At 61.4% G+C, this 19,886-nt stretch overlaps 2 protein-coding genes across 14 annotated transcripts; one reads left to right on the top strand and one right to left on the bottom strand.

The window, feature by feature from the left end:
* Window positions 1-10,071: 10,071 nt before the first annotated feature.
* LOC116749846 (translation initiation factor IF-2-like) lies at window positions 10,072-16,048 on the bottom strand. 13 transcript variants are annotated; one of them, XR_004348718.1, is made up of 5 exons: window positions 14,704-16,048; window positions 13,980-14,119; window positions 12,687-12,885; window positions 12,422-12,506; window positions 10,072-11,503 (listed from the first exon to the last, which is right to left on the bottom strand). XR_004348718.1 is itself a non-coding variant. In XM_032624646.1 (5 exons), the coding sequence occupies exons 1-3, from the start codon at window positions 15,552-15,554 to the stop codon at window positions 12,692-12,694; spliced, it is 1,185 nt and encodes a 394-aa protein (XP_032480537.1). In that variant the 5' UTR covers window positions 15,555-16,048; the 3' UTR covers window positions 10,072-11,503; window positions 12,422-12,453; window positions 12,687-12,691. The 13 variants fall into 13 exon arrangements, 12 of the variants coding, with proteins under 12 accessions (XP_032480537.1, XP_032480538.1, XP_032480536.1 ...); XM_032624646.1 differs by having other exon boundaries at window positions 12,422-12,453; XM_032624647.1 differs by lacking the exon at window positions 12,422-12,506.
* A 744-nt stretch (window positions 16,049-16,792) lies between these two features.
* Window positions 16,793-18,784, top strand: DIO3 (iodothyronine deiodinase 3). Its single transcript, XM_032617879.1, has one exon. It carries the CDS (start codon window positions 16,808-16,810, stop codon window positions 17,720-17,722), a length of 915 nt encoding a protein of 304 aa, XP_032473770.1. The 5' UTR covers window positions 16,793-16,807; the 3' UTR covers window positions 17,723-18,784.
* The last annotated feature ends 1,102 nt before the right edge of the window (window positions 18,785-19,886 follow it).

The raw sequence follows: 19,886 nt of genomic DNA on the forward strand, positions 1-19,886 counted from the left end.
GGCGAGCACAGAGGATTGAGCCCTGAGCTAGTCCTTGAAGGAGCAGTGCTAGTTTTCCCAGAGAAGAAGTGGGTGCTGCTGGAGGGCTGTGGTTTCAGCTGTGAAAGCTACGATCCCCCCTCCATGGAGGGGCATCTACCACAGCCATGCCCTAGTCCACAGACTCCCACAGCTGCAGCGGCCTCCCAAAGAGATGTTTCTCAAGCCCACATCTGACCTTCTGCCACCTTCAGTGGCTCCCCTCACCATCCAGAAAAGGCTGTACCCAGTGGTCAGCAAAATCACTGCCCCCAAAGACGGCCTCATCCCGTTGCTGGGAACCTAAGAACATGTTCTCTTCTGTGGCAGAGGGGACTTTGAAGAAGTGATTGAGTTAGGGATCTTGAGATGGAGGTGATCCTGGATTGTCTGGGTGGGCCCAGTGTCATCGCCAATGTCCTTTAAATGAAGGGGGGGCGCGGGGGCAGAAGAGTCAGAACCAGAGTGATGTGAGGTTGAAAGGAGGTCAAAGAAGTAAGGCGGCCTCTAGAAGCTGGAAAGGACAAGGAAATAGATTCTGCCCTGCAGCCTCCAGAAGCAACCAGCCCCGCTGGCCCATTTTGGGCTTCTAACCTCCAGTACCGTAATATGTGGTGTCTTCTACAATGAGGTATCACCTCACACCTGTCAGAATGGACATCATCAGAAAATCTACAAACGACAAATGCTGGAAAGGGTGTGGAGAAGAGGGAACCCTCTTGCACTGCTGGTGGGAATGTAAATTGATACAGCCACTATGGAGAACAGTACGGAGGTTCCTTAAAAAACTAAAAATAGAACTACCATATGACCCAGCAATCCCACTACTGGGCATATACCCAGAGAAAACCATAATTCAAAAAGACACATGCACCCCAATGTTCACTGCAGCACTATTTACAATAGCCAGGACATGCAAGCAACCTAAATGTCCATCGACAGACGACTGGATAAAGAAGATGTGGTACATGTATACAATGGAATATTACTCAGCCATAAAAAGGAACAAAGTTGGCTCATTTGTAGAGATATGGATGGATCTACAGACTGTTACATAGAGTGAGGTAAGTCAGAAAGAGGAAAATATCGTATATTAACGCATATATGTGGAAACTAGAAAAATGGTACAGATGAACCAGTTTGCAGGGCAGAAATAGAGACACAGATGTAGAGAACAAACGTATGGACACCAAGGGGGGGAAGTGGCGGGGGGTGTTGAATTGGGAGACTGGGATTGACACGTATACACTAATATGTATAAAATGGATAACTAATAAGAGCCTGCTATATAAAAAACTAAATAAAATAAAATTCAAAATATATATATATGTTGTTTTACTCCTTTTCATTTATGGTAATTTGCTGTTACAGCAGCGATAGGAAACTCATACAACCCCAACCCTTGCAGGGGTCCCCAAGGCCTGCCTGCCCGCATGCCACCCTGGAGGGAGCCTCTCCCCTCCCCCACTGCTCTGAGCCCCCCCTGCCTCTTTGGCCTTCAGCCATGCTGTCCCTTCTACCTGATATAACCGTCCTCGACCAGAGGCTGCCAGCAACTCCTCCCACACAGAGCCCTCATCCCAGTGTCCCGTCCTCAGTGGAGCCTTCTAAATCCTCAGGGTTCTCTGCCTTGAAAAAATGAGGAATTTGTTGGAAGCTAATGGGGTAGTCCATGGCCTCCAGTTCTTGGATGGGATGGGCCTAGGGTTTCTAAAAGGCCTGAGCCTCAGGAAAGAAAGGACAGTCACTAGAGGGTCCCACCAGCAGGTGGCTTGGCAGTGACCATCCCCTGGCCTTGAGTCCCCCTACTCAAGACCCAAGTTCTGGCTTCTCGTGGGCTATATGCCCATTCAGGGTCAAAATGGGGTGGGGCACCTTCACTAATGGCCCTGATCTGAGGCCACAGAAAGGGCGGCATTTTAGGAATGAAGAAAAATCAGGGGTCCCTGCCCCCTCCTGGTCCACCTCCCGGGTGGACCCCCATTAGAGTACATCTCACAGCGGCACCCACGTGGCCCCTAACCCAGCCAGGAGCCCCTCAAGGGCAGGTGGCTGAATGCTCATCCCCTTTTCGGGATCTCTCCTCTGGAAGTCTGCCCGCACCTTCCTGACCAGGCCTGTCAGGGAAGCATCCAGACTCGGGTGCTGGAGGGGGAGGCACACGGGGAATCACTGCCTAAAGCTTCGGTGAGCTCGGAGGCCGAGGGCTCTCAGGAAGGCCACGGGCCACCCCTAGGACGACCCCCTGGGGTGGACAGGGGAGCCTGAAGGCTGGGCTTCCCAAGGGTCCCCACCCTAGACCCACGAACAGCCTCGGGACCAGCCGCCACCCTGCGTCTCCGTTCATCCCCTGTAAGAAGGGCGGCTCTGACCCTATGAGGACGGCTACTCTGAGATAAAATAGCAAAGAAAAGGAAAGAACGAGTGTGGTGAGCTTGTGGAGACATAGGAGCCCCTGTGCATTGTTGGTGCAAATGTCAAACGGGGCAGAGGAGGTAGAGGACAGCACGGCCCTGCCTCAAAGAAAAACGTTCACAGGATTACCGAACGATGCAGCAATTCCACCCAAAAGAACTGAAATATCGAAGAGGCATTTGTACATCCGTGTTCGCAGCAGCGTTATCCACAATAGCCAAAAGGTGGACGTCACCCAGTGTCCATCAACGGGATATTTACCAGAATGGAGCATTATTCAGCCGTAAGAAGGAAGGGAATTCTGACACAGGCTACAACAGGGATGAATCTTGAGGACATTATGCTGGTGAAATAAACCAGTCACAAAAGGACAAAGACTGTTATGATTCCACTTCTGTGAGGTTCATAGAGACAGAAAGCAGAAGCGTGGTGGCCAGGGGCTGGGGGAGGGGAAGGGAAGTTAGTGTCTAACGGGGATAGTTTCAGTTTTACAAGATGAACAAGTTCTGGGGATGGATGGTGGTGATGGTTACACAACACTGTGAATGCCCTCAAGGCCACTGAACCGCACACTTTAAAATGGTTAAGATGGTAAATTTTATGTTATATGTCCTTTACCACAATTAAAACTGTTTAAAAGTGGGGGGCTTGGACCTGCACCATTTAATCTCAAACTATTGTTCTATAGCCATGAAACCCTTTGTAGCTTATTGGAAGGGATACCCTGTTCTTAAAGCAGGAGAGAGCAGGGCTGCCCAGGTTGACGTGGGGTGGGACCCCAGACCCACATTCTCAGTTCTCCACCCCTCAGCACCACCTGTGGGGACCCTGAAACTCCGGGCCTCTCTGGCCCCTTCCAGGCAAGTGGGTCTTGTAGTTCAAGGTCCCGAAGATGGATGGGGCTGAGGGAAGCCTTTTCCTGACTTTGCTGGTCAGAACTTCAGGGGCCCTTTATTGTCACCTGGAGGTTGCCAAGGGGCCAGGTGTGGCCGACGGGGCACCGCGCAGCCAGCGAGAGGTGGGCAGAGGCCGCCAAGGAGCCTCCTGGAAAGAGTCAAGTCAGGACTGCTTCCTGTGGGCAGCTGGGCCTAGAGGGGCACATGGGCAGCCCTGGAGGCCCGTAACTCTGCAATATTAAAAAAACAGCTTCTGCAAAGGAAACGCCCCTTTCTCTTCTGCTGCCATTTCCAGAGATTTTGAGATCATTAATTTAAGCGCAAGAAAAGTCCTGGTGGAAAATACTCATTGTTACAAGCTGGATGTTTCATGTGGGCTCATTAAATCCACCAGCCCTCCCAGGGAAAGGTGAGGGTGCAGGGGAGTGGAGGGCGGTCCCTTTGAATGGGAAGGGGGAGGGACAGGCGAGAGGAGGGGTGACCCTTCAGCTCTCACTAAAGCCAGTTCAGCCCAGGAGAAGAAGCAACACGAGCTAGCACCTTTGAAACCAGGCCCTTTACGTGCGTCACCTCATCTCAGCCACAAGTCACAGGAGAAGCATCTGAGCCACTGAGCCATTACGCAGACTTGTCCGAGGAGCCACAATTCCGACAAGGCAGAGCCAGCACGCAAACCCATGGACACACCCCTCCGTACCGCAGAGTGCCATGTGCTCTAAGAAGCAGCCTCCAAGCTGCGGCTCGCTGACCTCTGGCTGGTAATCACTTAGTCATTCTGCAAACAGTTGACTGACTTCTCCGTCTAGATCATCTGTACTAATTAGGATACATTTTGGCTGCTGTGACAAATGCCAGAATAACACTGGATTTAACAAGAGACAAGGTTGTTTTTCTTCCCCCCCACCCTCATGTAACAGTCTGAGCTTCAGCCGTCTAGGCTGATGCCATGGTGACCCAGGTCCTTTCTGCCCCGTTGCTCTGTGATCCTCAACATCCAGCTTCCATCCTGCAGTCAACGTGGCTGCTCCGGCTCCTGCCATCACTTCTGTCATCCAGCAGTGGGAACAGAAAGAAGAAGAAGGGAAGCCACCTCTCTTCTCGTTAGGAGCAGGACCCATAGGTTTCACACGTCACTTCTCACATGTCATTGGTCAAAGAGCTACATGGAGCTATGAGTGAGGCTGAGAACTTGGAAGAGCAGCCACGTAGCCAGCCCAAGTCTGGGGTTTCTTTTACTTTAGGGAGAGAGGAGATTGGATGTTGGGGGACAGCTAGCAATCTCTGCCTGGAACACCATCTCCCCTCCCCGCCCAGGACCATGGTGAGCCAAGGTCACGAGTAAAAGGCTACGCAGAAGGCAGGGGAGGGGAGAGGTGGTCTCAGGAGCCAATGTCTAGGCCAAGCCTTGAAGGACAGCTGGGGTTTGGAAGACAAGCTGGAAGGAGTTCCAGAAGGAGAGGTGGTAGCAGTAGCAGGTGGAGCACGTGTGCAGAAACTGTGGTTTGTTGTGAAGAGCGTGAACTTGGAGCCAGAGACAGGGGCCCAAGTCCAGACACTGAGTCAGATGACGAGGAGCCCCATCTCCCTGGTGCCTCGTGGAAAGGCTGATGGTCTCCACCACGGCTCGCCGGCCTGACATTCGTGGAGTCGCGGCTGTGATGTCTCCATGGCAGAAGCGCTGGGTCAGTGTCAGGCAGGGGCAGGAGATGGACCAGAAGAGGGAAGCAGAGGCCCCACCTGGAGGCCTCAAAGGCCAGGCCAAGCGGTTTGGATGTTACTCAGAAGCTGCGGGCAGTCGCAGGCAGGGCGGCCTCCTGAGCAGAGAGCAGATTTTCAAAGCCGGCTCTGGGGGATGGAGAGGAGGAGGTGAGATCGGAGGTGTGGAAGCCGAACAGAAGGCAGCTACAAAGTCCCCAGAGAGAGACAGCATGGCGCAGACCTGCCGGTATCAGGGAACCCTTCAGTCCTGAGCAGGCGTTTGGGTTTGGGAAGACAGCCTGGAGGAGGCAGCCCTGAAGCTGTGCCAAGGCAAGGGAAGGGAGAGGACTCACCCTGGAAGGGACGAGCAGATAGAGGGCGGATGAGCCGAAGCCCGGCCACGCCCAGGGCAGACAGGCCCCGCCCTCCCCACCACCCTGTCCCGAGGCACCCCATCCCAGCCACTCAGAGCACCATGGCAGCTGGAGCTGTGCCCGGCGATACACCCATGTCCCAGCTGACCCTCCCAGTAACTAGCAAGGTGGAGATCCTGCTCCCATTTACAGAAGAGAAAGCTAGAGCCCAGAGAGAGCCCATCACCTCACCGAGGCCACACAGCAGTCACGCCCAGAGCCCTCGGCACTCTTGAACCTTCCTGGGTCCAATAGGATGACCTTCAGAAATGCTCTGACCCTATCATCCTGGACTCCGGAAGGCTTTTTCATCCTGAAAAAAGGGATGAAGATCAAGAACTGCTTTATCCACATCACGTCCTCAAAGCATCCCTTATGAGGCAGGGAGAGGGGGGCCCCATTGAACAGAAAGACAAACTGAGGCCAGAGAGGGCAAGTCGCCTGCCCGGGTCCCACTGCCAGTCGCTGGCCGGCAGGACTTGCATCCAGGTCCCTCTGGCTCCGCATCCTGTTTCCAGGATCCTCGTCCTTGCCGAGGCCTTTCTCCCCTCCCCCTCCCCTCCCCCTCCCCCTCCCCCGCTCCCCCGCTGTTTTCCTGGCTCTGTCTCAGGGAAGGGAGCATGCTCTGAGTCTCTGTTTCCCTGGGAGAAATCCATTTTCAGAATCTGGAGGTGTTGAAATGTGTTCTTTTTTCCTCTCCAAAGAGCCCTTCTTGAGGACAGAGGTACCCCAAGAATCCCTCTGGGGCCACCACCAGCCAGGCCAGGCTGCCTATCAGGAGGGTCTGGCCCCAGCAGGGGGCCCTGCACAGGGTCTGGGGAGGTGACCCTATCCATCCTGGGATGATGGGCGGCTGGGCTGCCCCGGACATGCCCACGACCTGAAGCCTGATTTCCGGAGACGCTCACTTGCCATTACTCAGCTCTGGCTGCAGCCCTTCTGGTCCCGGAAGCAGGGCGGTTCTGAGCCCACCTGCCCAGCTGAGGGCCGGGGGTGGATTCCACGTCTTTACCAGACTGTCCCCGCTCATCGTCAGCTGACCCCATGGTGCTCACGGAAGCTGTAGCCGTAAAAGGCTCAGACATGGCTGTGAGCACCTTCTAACCTGCAGCGCCAGCCTCCAGGGAACACGGTCATGGGCACGGGGGTCACTGGCCGAGTGAGGGAGGGAGAGGGAGAGGAAGGGAGGGGCAGGTGCGGAGGAGGGGGAGGGGGAGAGAGGAAGGGAGGGGCAGGTGCGGAGGAGGGGGAGGGGAGAGAGGCAGGGAGCGGGAGAGAAGGAGGGAAGGAGGTCGGGGGGGCTTGGCCCTCTGTGCCAGCACACTCACGCTACACCTGCCCCAGCGCTTGCCAGCCTGCCACTTTCAAAATCTGCTCTAGAATGAGGATATGGCCTCTCCCTCCCCATCCTGGTCTCCGCCCACCCCATAGGCAGCTCTGACCCACCCTCCAGGGCTCACGGGCCCTCCCCTGGGCTCTCCTTGTCTGGTGTGGGCCCCACCTGCCGACCACCCACCCCCAGGGAGACCGGTGGCAGGCCTGGGGTCTTGGGGAGCAGTTCCTAGAACCCAAATCCCAAATTGTGGACTTGGGGGCTGCCCAGGCTGAAGCCTAGAAAGGCCCCAGGAAGACTAGGCTGTCCACCGCCCTCCCCAGGCCCCCAGGACTCCCGGGAGTTCTCGGCCTCGGTGCTAAGCCTTCAGGACAGGAAGCAGGCTTGGGGACACCAAGGGGCGTCAGGGTAAGGACGTTCAGGAACCCACCCCAGGGGAGCCTCCCCACAGGGCGGCCACGTGATTACTCTGCCTGTCCCCCTCCTCCCCACAACCAAACCCACCGCACCTCTTACGTCCCCAAACAAGTCGCTCTAAAACTCCAACGAAACTGGCTCACTGTGGGTCCCAGAAGGGCCCATAGGAAGCCAGGCCCTTCCGGGATGGGGTCTCTTCCCCTACCACCAGCAGTGGCATCTTGTCCCGCTGGCCACAGGGTACAGACCAGGTTTACACAGACTTGTGAAGACTTCCCGGCTGAGGGCATGACCGCGCCATCATCTCTGCGATGCCAGCCCCAGGCCAACACCCAAACTCACCTGGAATTCCAGCACTCCCCGTCCGCCGACCAGAGTCCCACCAAGACAGAGCTGCTGTGGTCTTCAGAACAGCTGAGCGCCGCAGGTGCTGAATGCACGGGCATGCCACCCCGCACGCCCTCGGCAGGACTCTGCGTGGACCCCTCTTCCAGCCTCCTCACCACGGCTGAGAACAGAGGTTCCTACCACAGGACTAACTCGTGCGAACACACTTCGCTTAGTACCTGGCACACAGTAGGGACTTGATGAAAGCTCTAAAGCATCCCTGCATCCCTCTCCCTCTGTCTACAGGCGGAGCAGCCAGTGCAGCTGTTAACTCTGCTCCTGAGAAATAACTTAGATCTTCCACAGTCCCTCTCAGTAACTGTATTTCCTGCATGTTGAAGAGCTTCACGGTAAGACGCTCCTGTCCCAGATGAACCCGCCCGCCCTACCAGGAACACCCCCAGGCAGGGAAGGGAGGCAAGATACGGCCCCTGATTCAGAGGGACCCCCACCCTGCCCTTCTGCCCAAAGGCCTGCCCAGCAGGCCAGCTGACAGGCAAATGGGGGGGGGAGTTTCAGAGTCACAGAAGGGGGTTACATACCCCTGCAGCCGCCCCCCAACCCAGGGGCCTGCAGAAGCTTCTGGAAAGAAGCAAATATCAGAGGCAGGAAGCCTGCCTGCCAGACTCCTCTGTCTCTGCCTCTCTCGATGGCTCTCTCTCAAACCTACCATCTGTCTCTCTCCCTGAGACCCCTTGACCCCCCAGTCCCAGGCTGGAAGTTCCTTTACAAATCACTGGGACCATCCCCATCGTACAGGTGAGAACAAGAGGCCCCTGGGAGCGGGAGTGTACCCCAGGTCACGCACAGGTCAGTGTCCAAGCAGGAAGTGGGGCCATTCCCTGAAGGACTCGCCAAGTGCATCAGTGAGCCCACGTGCCATTCGGACCACGGGACACGGGTCCTCCGAGAAGGGTGCTGAATCTCCCTCCCTGTCGCTGACGCTGGCCAGTCCTCCAGCCTCATATGGCTGTGGCAGGGGAGGGGTGAGGGGGGACCTGAGACCCTATGGAAATGCGTCTTCCCTCGAGACCGGGCTTGAGTCAGACAGGCGGGGTCTGGTCCAGCTTGGGCACCGGCTCCTACGTGACCTTGGGCCAGGCGCCAGGAGGGCAGGGTGAGGGTGCGACCAGCTCCAGTCCTGGCTCCATCCCCATGGCAGAGGGTCCTATATACCTCCCGGTGCCCCGAGCTTCCCCGGTAGCTCTGCAGGCCCTCACTCCCGCGTGGGTGCTCTGCCGGGACCTCCCTGAGCCAGCAGGATGTGAGCAGACACAGAACCAGCAGTGGCTTCAAACGAGCTCGTGCATCAGGGCCGCTTCCTTTCTATGCCTCTCTGCCATCCCCATGGGATGGGGCCCGGGTGAGCCTGCTGGAGGACGAGGGAGCCGTGGAGCAGAGCATCCCAGCCTGGGCCATCCTAGGTCAGCTGACACCGGCCGACACCCAGGCACACCAGGGAGCCCGCCAAGATCATCAGGGCACCCTGAGCCCCTGAACCCCACAGCATGTGAGAAACCGTGCTCGCTGCCGTGTGGTTATTTGTTACCCAGCATCGCAGGAATGCTGCCTGCTCTGAGACACGCCGTCACATCCCCTCAAGCAACTGAAGCTTAGAGAGGCTGAGGGCTTAGCTCGAGGTCACCCTGGGAGTGGGTTCAAGTCCAGAAGCTCTCCTGGGCCCACCATGCGCTGGCCTGGCAGACAGCTGAGTCAGTCCCAGTCTGCCCTCGGGAAGCCCTAGGTCAGTGAGGGGACACGGGGAAGCACAGCTCTCCGTACTTCAGGGTGTAAGGAGAAGGGGCAGTTGCGGAAGGATGAGACCAGCTTGTGCAGCTGGACGATGAGGTGGCAGGGTCTTCTTGGTCCACTCTGGCTGCACGGTCACCGCCACCACCACCACCACCCCCATTCACAGCCCATGAAACCCTGTGACACCACCAGTGCCGGTGAATTTCACCCTTTCAGAGCTGAGCTGCCGCCAACCCCTTCCATCCGATCCGTCAGACACTGGCAAAGGAAAAGCAGCCATATACAGACAGCTGCCATGTGCCAGGCACACCACATCCACGCCCTCCTGAGCTCTCCACAAACCCACAAGCAGAGGGTACTAGCACCCTCCTTCAGAGATGAGCAACCACAGCACAGAGAGGGTCAGGATCGCACCCAAGGCCACACAGCCTAGAGGAGGCGGAGTCGGGATTTGAATCAAGTCTGTGAGATTCCAAAGGTTGAGAGCGACCCCTCGGATGGAAAGGCCTGGTCCTTACGGGATGGCCTTGGCCGATGGACATCCACACCCCGCCACAGCCCAAAGGCCCTGGAAACGCCATCCTCAGAGAAGTGTTTGCACTGGCTCGGGGCCAGCAGCCCAGCACTCGGCCCGCTCCGCGCGGGGTTAACTGGCTTCTCCACCAAGGGGAAGGCACCGTGGAGTTTATCCCTCCCGCCATGTTCCCTCTGCTTGTCAGCAACCACCTGTCCCCACACAGTGTGAAATTCCAAAAGCAAAGCTTTATTACGCCCATGCTGAGGCTCGACCCTCTGCCCAACACCCCCCACCCCCGCCCAGTGCTGGAATCTTCTCCTGAGACCTGCAGACGCCTCCAACTCAGTGTGTCCTCAAAGACCACAGCTGACCTCCTCTTCCCCAGGGCTCCCATCAAACTCAGAGGCCACATATCCCCTCCTCCCAGCCTCCCCCCGCCCAGTTCCCCTCCCTCCTCGGGTAGAGGCCCCTTCTGTCCCCAGAGTACGCTGATTGGATATCTCCTGTTAATCACTGGGTGTGAGTTTTGGACTCAGACGTTAGCTCTGTGTTCCTAGGTAAATCACCTCTCTGAGCCTCAGTTTTCTCATCTATGAAATGGGAGTAATAAAAGTTCCTACCTCATTAAAAGGTGGGGTTGAATGATCTGCCCATTTCATAGATGATGAGATGGAGGCAGAGAGTTCAGGCAACTTGCCCAAGATCACACCCCTTGGCCATGGTAGAGTGACACAGAGGCTGCTGTGACACACAGAGCCACACAGACCCTGCTTTCCCTGAGCCTTCGCGTCTCCCACCAGCTCCTGAAGGTCTCGTCGAAGACAAGGGGCCTTTCCCACGAGCACACCTACCCCTCCCAGGGACCTGGCTGGGCTGGGGGGCTCCTGGAGGGCAGACACCATGCCTAACTCACTGTGCACCCGAGACCCCTCTGGGAGCCTGGCATGGACCAGGGCTTGGACTGGGGGCAGGGGGCGGGGCCCCAAAACAGTTCAGGAGGGCACTCTCACCACAAGACAGCCGGGTCCGTGGCGAGCCATCCCCGGAGAGCACACTGCTACCCTCGCCGCTTTACTGGCTGTCTCTGAGCCCTCAGCAATGCCGGGCAAGTGTCCCTGTCTGCTCTGAGCTCCTCCGCGCTGGCAGCCACGAGCCTCACGGCATTTTATTTGCACACAGCCCTGGGGTGTCTGCACCAGGGTGATCCCCGGATTCAGAGACCCAGGCTGGCTCGCCTCAGAAGCTGTATTGCTGGGATGCCGACCGGCACGGCCGCACCCACAGGCGCACGTTTCGGGCAGCTGGACTGTCACTTTTGTCTTCTGGACGTTGGGAGTCATAGCCGATTGGGTTTAACCACCAGGATGTTCAAGGCAAAATCTGTGATGGGTCCATGGCCCAGTGGGGGATGCTGAGGCTGCACTGGGTCCCCAGTGGGGGTGGGTCCTTCCTCTCGTTTGCACTTTTTCTTCTCACCTGTGGCACCCGTGCTATTCCATGGCTTCCTGCAAGAGGCTTGAAGTGCACTTCAGAACAAGGCCGGGTGGAAACAGACACGCACGCACGCACGTGCACAGCAGGCCCTGCCCGGCGTCAGTAACGTGAACACAGCACAGCCACGACGTCAGGCTCACCTCTCAGTCGAGGAAACTGAGACCTGGAGAAGCAGAGTGATTTGGGGGGCGTCTGCTGGCTGGTTGCACCCCACCTTTTTCCAGAGAGGGTAAGAGATGGACAGGACAGACTGACCCCAAAGATGGCTCTCCAGCCAGCTTTAGGGCTCAGAGCAGGGTCTGCCCGTCACACGAGTGGCCAAGCCTCCCACCGCCCCTCTAGCCCCAGGCAGGTCCCACAGCCACGGCCTCCCACACAGGCCCTTGGGCAAGGAGTCGGCCCGGCCTCCGCAGGGTCTGGCCGAACACTAGGCAGCGTGGAGGGTGCTCAGTTGGGTCTGAGCTCAGGGCAGAACAAGTCAGAGCCGGGCCGGGTTTGAGAGTTAGGGATGGGCCACAATGTGAGGTCCCAGGGCTGTGGCGGGAATGGGGCAGGTGAAAGATGGGCTGGGAGCAGATACTGAGGACCTGAGGCCACAGGCACCTTCTGGCCTCAAGTGGGGGTCTCATCAGCCCCAGAGCGGCATGCAGGGGCAGGGCCCAGAGGACTTCCTAGAACCTTCTGGAACCTTCTGGAATTGTGGAGGAAGAGCACAGGAAGGCATTGGAAAGCAGTCATCCAACCCCCTTGCAGTGTAGATGAGGCCAGAGGGAGGGACAGGACACAGCCAGGTCACCAGCAGGCAGCCAGGGCCTCACCTCCAGGCCTTCCCCTCTCTTCGACCGGGAGCCCCGGGCCTCCCCCAGTCCTGGGATGCTGCCAACAGACCTGCTCCATCCAAGCTCTGGGGCCCCAGCAAGCTCTCCGGCCCTGGGTCCCAGGCTGCCAACCGCCCCAGGGCCCCACCGTCAGCTCCCGGGAGGGTGCCCGGCCGGGGTGTGTCACGTGAAGAGGGATGGAGACCCTCTGTGTCAAGGACACCTCTAAGCCCAGACCGCTGAGGCCGCAGCCACCAACCCACCTGCAGGGCGTCCACCCTTCAGCCGAGCCAAGCTGGAGTGGAGAGAGGTCGGGTCAGAGGGGAGGTTTGGAAAGAAGAAATCACTCTTGAAGCAAAAGAAAAGGGTCACCACATTTGGGGGACGGCCCGGGTACCCGTGGGAGGTCCTGCTTATCCCAGGAAGGGAAACCGATGGGCCAGCGGCCAGGGGACGGGTGGATTCGTCCCGGGGACTGCCTGCCCATGGCCCCCGTCCTCACTCTGCCGAGTCGCAGACACGCCCTACCTCGCTCACAGCTGCCTGCCAGCGTGCAAAAGGGCACGATGAAATATCTTGAAGTTCGCCCGAAACAAGTTTTCCATTAGTCCACACTGCACGCAGGTACTCATTTCACAAAGGTTTACTGGGCTCCTCCGGGGTGCTGGGTGCCGGTTAGTCACTGCAGAGAATCCCAGCAGGGCCTGAGTAGCGGCCGACACAGAAACTAGTGGTGAAACATGCCCGGGCTGAGGACGCGGCTGTGACCAAGGGAGAGGGCACAGGAGGGCGAGGAGGGAGGGCTCAGCTCCCCCAGTGGGGACGGGGCAGGCTGGACCCAGGTGGAGGTGAAGGCAGAGGAAGAGAAAAAATGGGTGTCGCCAGGGGAGGGAGGAGGGTAGAGGCAACAGCATGAGAGGAGGCTCAGAGGCAGGACAGGGCCTGGGATCTCCCAGAGCATCCGGAGGCCAGTGGAGGGGGCAGGGGAGACAGAGCGTCAGTAGCCAAGGAGGGCTGGGGCCCAGAAGCCAGGTCACTATGACGCTGGGCAAGGACACAGCCAGGACACAGCCGTCACTCTGCAACCCTCTTCGGCAGGTGTGCCGGCGCTGCCCCTTCTCCTCCCTAAAGCTCCAGGAGGCCCTCTGTAGGGTGGCCGGACCCGCCCCGTGGTAAGTCTCAGCGTCAACCTCCCTGGCGCTGGGAGCTGCTCTACCCATAGGGAGACAGAGGCCGTGCCCACCGCACTCCCACCCACCAAGCCCCACACGGGGCAGTGTGGCAGAAAGGTCGGAGACAAGCCTTCCCTGTGTGGGCACCCAGCCCCCGAAGTACAGTCTGGGAAGAGGGGAGGCCCTCCCCACCCCGCCCCGGATGTTCCAGGGCCCCAGCTGCCTGCCCCTCCCCCTAGCCCGTGTCCAAGTTGCTCCTGGACACCAAATGGACCCAGTCCAACTTGTCTTTCCCTTTCTTTCCCCTGCCCGCCCCCTGCTGGAGCTGCTGGAGGGCAGGCAGGAAGGAGGCCAGCCTGCCCAGCCCAGTGGCGTGGGCACAGCCCCAGCTCCAACTCTGGTCCCCCTGGGCCCGAGGCTCAGTGCTCCCAGAGTCCCAGGTAGGACTTGGCCTTGGGCCAGGACAGGTCAGGGCAGGATGGGCAGCTGGTAGGAAGGGCCCCGGGGAGGTGGGGAAGGGGGCAGGGGCTGCCTGGGAGGACAGAGGGAGGGAGGAGTGGGGCGGAGGCACAGAGCACTGGAGTGAGTCACCACACCAGGGTCTGTGTCCCAAAGGCCAGTATCACCTGGACCTTGGGCCTGTCCTCACCTGCACTAGCGTCTGTGGGAGCCAGATGGTCTGAGCACCTTGTCCGATGTCCTGGAATCCCAAGGTGTGAGGTGTAGCCTGCCAGCCCAAGGAACAGAAGCACATCCACCGGAACAGCTGACGGCCCTGAGGGCAAAGCACTGCTGTCCTGAGCCTCCCTGGGGCCAGAGGGCTTGTGGGTTGGTGGTCTCGCTGGATGCCCGCAGAGGGTCCAGAGGGACCAGTCTTGCCTCTGCACCAGCCCACGTCTTCCCCACGCACCACCACCACCGCTACATCCCAGGCGGCTCCGAAGGCTCTCCCAGCCCATGGTGGCTTTTTAATTTTCTGAGGCTAAATGTGGAAAGGGGGTAGGGGGGACTGCCCCATGCCCCTAGCCCAGTTCCTGTGTGGGTAGGAGCAGGGCACAGGTCCGAGACTGGCACCCCGAAGAAATCAAGGAAGCAGGGCTGGAGGGTCTGTGCAACGAAAGTTGGGGCTTCCTCGGCCCCTGCCCGGGAAGGGGCAACCTCGGGCCCCCAAAACGCCTCTCAGAGACCAGCCAAGCAGAAGACTTCTCTCCCTATTCCCCCCCACGCCTCCCCCGCAAAAAATAAGGCAAGGAACCGATTTGCCAACTCAGAGGTGCCCTGCGGGGGTGGGGAGCAGGCAGGGGGGACGCCACCCCCCCAGCCAGGTTTGGATCGGGGAGAATTCCCTAACCCACCTGAAGACCCCCCCTTACCCACGGTGGTGAGGGGCGGTGCGGGGCCGCTGAGAAGAGCGGGGAGGAGGCTGCCTTTCCTCTGGGTGGGAAGTTCCCCGGCTGCGCAGCCCCCTACGCCGCCACCCCAGGCAGCAGAGAAATCGCCTGGCTGGAAGAAAGAGCAAAGGGTCTACCTTCACGCCCCGGCGTTCCTTCCACTCGGGTCTTGACCTGCTGGAGCCACGATCCCAGGTGGGAGCTCGCGGGTCAGAGGGTCCCGCCAAGGCCGCGAAAACCGGAGGAGAGGACCTCTGCCCAAGATGGGCATCTCCCCCCGCGCCCGCTGGGGCCCGGTGAGTCCTAGGTTGGGGGCTCCTTGCCCCGAGGTTGACTCCTCCGGACTTGTGTCCTCGCCGCCGCCGCCGCCGAGAGCGGTGCCCTCGCCGGATACGGCCCAGCGAGCTCCCACCTCCGCCCGGGGCGCGAGCGCTGTCTCCGTCCCGGGAAGAAGTTAGGCGGCCGGTCCCCGGGGCGGGTGGCGCACGGGACGCAGGCGGCAGTGGCGCCGGACTCGGGCTCAGCCACCGCCGCCCCAGGCGAGTCCCCGCGACCGCGAGGGCGTCCCGGGAGGCTCGACTCCCCAGGGGTCCAAATCGCTCGCGACCGAGTCCAGGCCTCGCCCCGGGGGGCAAGGCGGGCCGAGGCTCGGCGGGCCTGGCTCCCGGCTTCGGGGACCCCAGGTCAAGGTACTCCCCGCCCCGCCGCCCCAAGTCGCCGACCCCGCGCCGCGCGCAGCGAGTCATCAGCAGATCTCGGACACGGCGGCAGGGCCGACCCCGGCCCCACGGAGTTGGGGAGTTGCCCCGCACCCTAAAAGCCTCCACACACATTCCCCGTTGAGAGTACGCACTTCCCGCGTCCCGGCGCCTCCGCGGTGAGTCGAGCCGCAGCGCTCCGGGTCAGCGAAGGTGGCTCAGCGCGGGCGCTCCAGTCTCGACGTTCCCGGGGCAGAGAGCAACGTCCGGGGACGCACGGGACGGGTGCGCCCGGCGGCCGGGTTTGCGCCGGGCGAGGCGAGCGGCAAGAGGGGAGCGCTCCGGCGTTCAGGCAACAGCTACCCCTAGTGGGAGAGCCGCCCGGGGCCGCCGCCGCCCCGCGCCCGCCGCCCAGCGCCCCGCGCCCGCCGCATCCCGCGCCCGGAGCGCTCCCGGCTCAGCTGGGGCGCAGGGACGGTGCTGCCTTCCCCGGCCCTCTGCGTCTCCGGCGCCGGGCGGTAACGGGCCCGCCGGCCCTGCCCTCCGCACCTCCCCGCCGGGCCCCGGAGGCCGCTGACCCGAGAACTGCGGCGCCGAGCCGGGGCGCGATGGGACGGGGCGGGCGCAGCCGGGGCGGCGCTCGGCGGCCTCGGGCGGCTGCGGGGGTCGCAGAGCGCGGTGTGCGTGGCGGGGCGATGCGGGGGGCGGCCGTGTGCGAGGCGCGAGTGTGAGCGCGCGCGGGAGGCGGGCGGGCTCCGGGAGGCGAGCGGCACCCGCGGGCGAACGCGGCAGGCGGCGGGGGCCCAAAGTTGCCTCCTCGCGGGCCCGCGTCCCTGGCGGGGCGGGAGCCAGGGCCGGCGAAGCGGCGGCCGCGGACCCGGCCTCCCGCGGCACCTGGGCAGCGGCCCCGCACGAGCAGCAGCGGCGGGGGCGGCGTTGGCGGCGGCGCGCGGGAAGCGAACCGGAGCTCCGGCGCAGCGCGGCGGCCGCCGGGGAGCTCGGCTCAGGTGCGCGGCGAGGGGGGCGCGGGCCGGAGCTGGGCCGCCGGGACCGGGACGGCGCGGCGCTCGCGCTCGCCGGAGGACCTCCGCCGCGGACCGGGTCCCAGCTTCAGCTGCCCGTCCCGGGCGCCCGCTGAGGTCCGGGTTACCCGCCCCCGCGAGCGGGCTTCGGGGCCCGGCCCCGCCCCCGCCGGCCCCCGGCCGGGCCGCCCCGCCCTCCGGCCGCGGGTGCCAGCGCTCGGCCCGCGATTCCTAAGGCACTGGCCGCGCCGCCGGGCGATCCCTCCGGGCTCCAGTTGCAAGGGGGCGGGCCCGGACCGGAGGTGGAGTCTCCCGCCAATTGAAGCCTCGGCTATAAATTGAGCTCCCCGCAGAGCCCAAGCCCAGATGCCTCGCCAAGCCACCCCGCGTTTGGTGGTGGGGGAAGGTAGAGGGTCCCAGGGGGCTCTGGGGGGCGCCGCCACCATGCTCCGCTCCCTGCTGCTTCACTCCCTGAGGCTCTGCGCCCAGACCGCCTCGTGCCTCGTGCTCTTCCCGCGCTTCCTCGGCACGGCCTTCATGCTCTGGCTGCTCGACTTCCTGTGCATCCGCAAGCATTTACTGGGCCGCCGACGCCGGGGTCAGCCCCAAACTGAAGTGGAGCTCAACAGCGATGGCGAGGAGATGCCCCCCGACGACCCGCCTATCTGCGTGTCCGACGACAACCGCCTGTGCACCCTGGCGTCGCTGAGGGCAGTGTGGCACGGCCAGAAGTTGGATTTCTTCAAGCAGGCACACGAAGGCGGTCCGGCGCCCAACTCCGAGGTGGTCCTGCCCGACGGCTTCCAGAACCAGCACATCCTCGACTACGCCCGAGGAAACCGCCCGCTGGTGCTCAATTTCGGCAGCTGCACCTGACCACCGTTCATGGCGCGTATGAGCGCCTTCCAGCGCCTGGTCACCAAGTATCAGCGCGACGTCGACTTCCTCATCATCTACATTGAGGAAGCGCACCCCTCGGACGGCTGGGTCACCACGGACTCTCCCTACAGCATCCCGCAGCACCGCAGCCTGGAGGACCGGGTCAGCGCAGCGCGGGTACTGCAGCAAGGTGCTCCCGAATGCTCTCTCGTCCTCGACACCATGGCCAACTCTAGCAGCTCCGCCTACGGCGCCTACTTCGAGCGCCTCTATGTCATCCAGAGTGGCACCATTATGTACCAGGGCGGCCGTGGCCCTGACGGCTACCAGGTCTCCGAGCTGCGCACCTGGCTGGAGTGCTACGATGAAAAGCTGCATGGCCCTCAGACCCGTCGAGTGTAAACAGCCAATGGACAATTGACTGAACTTGGCGGGCCATGCCTTCGAGCCTTCGAAGCCCACGTGCAAACGCACCCAAACAAAGGCAGGCTTGGTGAGGGCCCAGTGACACAGCTGTGCTGAGCCATGGATCTGAGGCTGAGTCTGCGCTCTCAGCCAAGCCACCTGAAGACTCTCCTCCGCCCCGCCCCCCTCCCCCCCCCAGACTCTGCCTTTGTGACTGCCCTTGCCTGTACTTGCCTGGCTCGCTCTAAATCCCCTTCTGAGTGCGGAGGCAGCGCCACCCTTGCCTGTGTGCCCCTGGACTTGTCCTCGCAGAGGCCCCTGCCACGAGATCTCACACGCCCTCCTCAGAAGAGAATAGCCAGTGTGCCTTTAGCCAGGCGCAGTGGCCCCGCGCGAAGAGACTGGCTGCGCCCGCGCGCCCTGAGCGCAGCTGGGTTCCAGCAGCGCGAGCCGCTCGCCTTAGTTGCCTGGCACCCACACCTGTCGCGCACGGGGAAGGGATGCCCTGCTGCTTTTGTGTCTATTTCTTGTCCCCGAGTTGGGGGAGGAGGTTTGGGGTGGGCAGGGGTGGGCAGGGTTATTTCCCCTCCCTTTATTTTCGGTGCTCACGAGCCCCGCTGCTGATGACGAACTGTCTCTAACTGGTCTTGACCACGAGCTGGTTCTGAATTGCAGGAGGCTCGCAGTAGCGCCTAAAACGAGAGGGGAAAGTGCTCTGGGTTTCCATGTGGAAACCGCGTCGACGGGGTGGGAGAGGGAGGTTGGGGAACTGCTTCGGGACAGAGGAAAACGGCTTGGGAGGCATTGGCGAGGTTCGCAGCGCCCCAGGGAGAAGGAAGGGGCTGGGGCTCCTGGCGCACGGGGTTTGAGTGGTGGAGTCTGGGGGGGAGAGCCTGGGAACCCCGAACGAGGGGTCTCCCAGGCAAAGTTGCCGACTGCGGGGCCAGAAGACGGGGGGGCCCTGATCCGAAGGCCATTTAGTGAGTGTTTTACTGGAAATATTCCCTGTATATAAACTTCTTTTTACACTACAATAATAAAGGCTTGAAGTAAATTGCTTTCGGGTTGCCTTTGGTCCCTTTATTTTTTCTTCCCTCTGAATAGCGGTAGTAATTAAACACAAATCTCTCCTTTCCCTCGCGCCCCCATAGTGACCCTGGGGGGAAGGGTGGAGAGAAGGAGCCTACGCTAGCGGGGGCGCTGGAGGGGAAGGAAGAAGGAAAGGGGTCCGTGGCGGTGCCCGGGAGGCGCACAGGCACGCACGCAACCGCGGTGGGGAACGTGAGGTCGCGAGGAGAGCTAAGAAGTCGAGCCCGGCTGGGTCCTGGAAGGAGGCGGGAGAGGCAGCGGGGCCCGCACTTGCCACCGCGCGCGCGCACACACACGCACGCAGTTACAGCTGACCCTGCAGCCTCCCATCTAACTTCCCCCAGCGACAGTCGATGGGGGGAGGGGACGGTGTGGGGGAGGGCCGGGGGACTTTGGACCCGGTAGGTCCTGCGCACCTGGATCCTCCCTAACCCCCTTCTAGCACCTCCCAACTCCCTCGCGCCCTTCTCGAACCTACAAGATTGTCTCCCCCACCCCCCAATCTCCGCCTGGCTGCTGGGGTCCCCGGGAGGCGCTACTAGAATAGCGCAAGGTGATGGAGGGAGGGGCGACGGGGGAGGGAGAGCGGGCCTGCAGCGCCATCGCTCTAGCAGCAGCTCCTACTGCGGGGCGGGGGTGGCGCCGAGTGCGCCCCCTGCCCAGGACACACCCTCCTCTTGCCCCTCCGCCGCTTCCCCAAGTTCAAGCCAAACCTCGTCACCACCCCCAACGCGCTCGGGTCTGGGAAGCTGAGGAGAGCGTGGTGGCTGAGCTGAGGGAGACCAGAAAGAGAGGGATGGTGGTGGCCGGGACCGGGGCTGGGAGAGGAGAGGGTCGTGGCTTTGGGCATAGACCCCCGCCCGCTGCCCAGGCCAGGCGCTCTGTCGCAGTCCCCGCTCTCACTATCTCCCCTGTTGCTCCCCAGGTGAGGAAGACTCCGGGAGAGCGAGATTAGCTCGGCCCCCCTCCCTCTGCTATTGACCCCTTGAGCAGAAAAGTGGGTCGGGGGAGACAGAGAAAGGAGCGCTGAGGAGGGAGTCCGTGGACCGGGAGTCGGGGTAGGCGAGCAGCC

This window comes from Phocoena sinus, chromosome 2 (assembly GCF_008692025.1).
Source record: "Phocoena sinus isolate mPhoSin1 chromosome 2, mPhoSin1.pri, whole genome shotgun sequence".
In the NCBI taxonomy this organism is placed as follows: Eukaryota; Metazoa; Chordata; class Mammalia; order Artiodactyla; family Phocoenidae; genus Phocoena; species Phocoena sinus.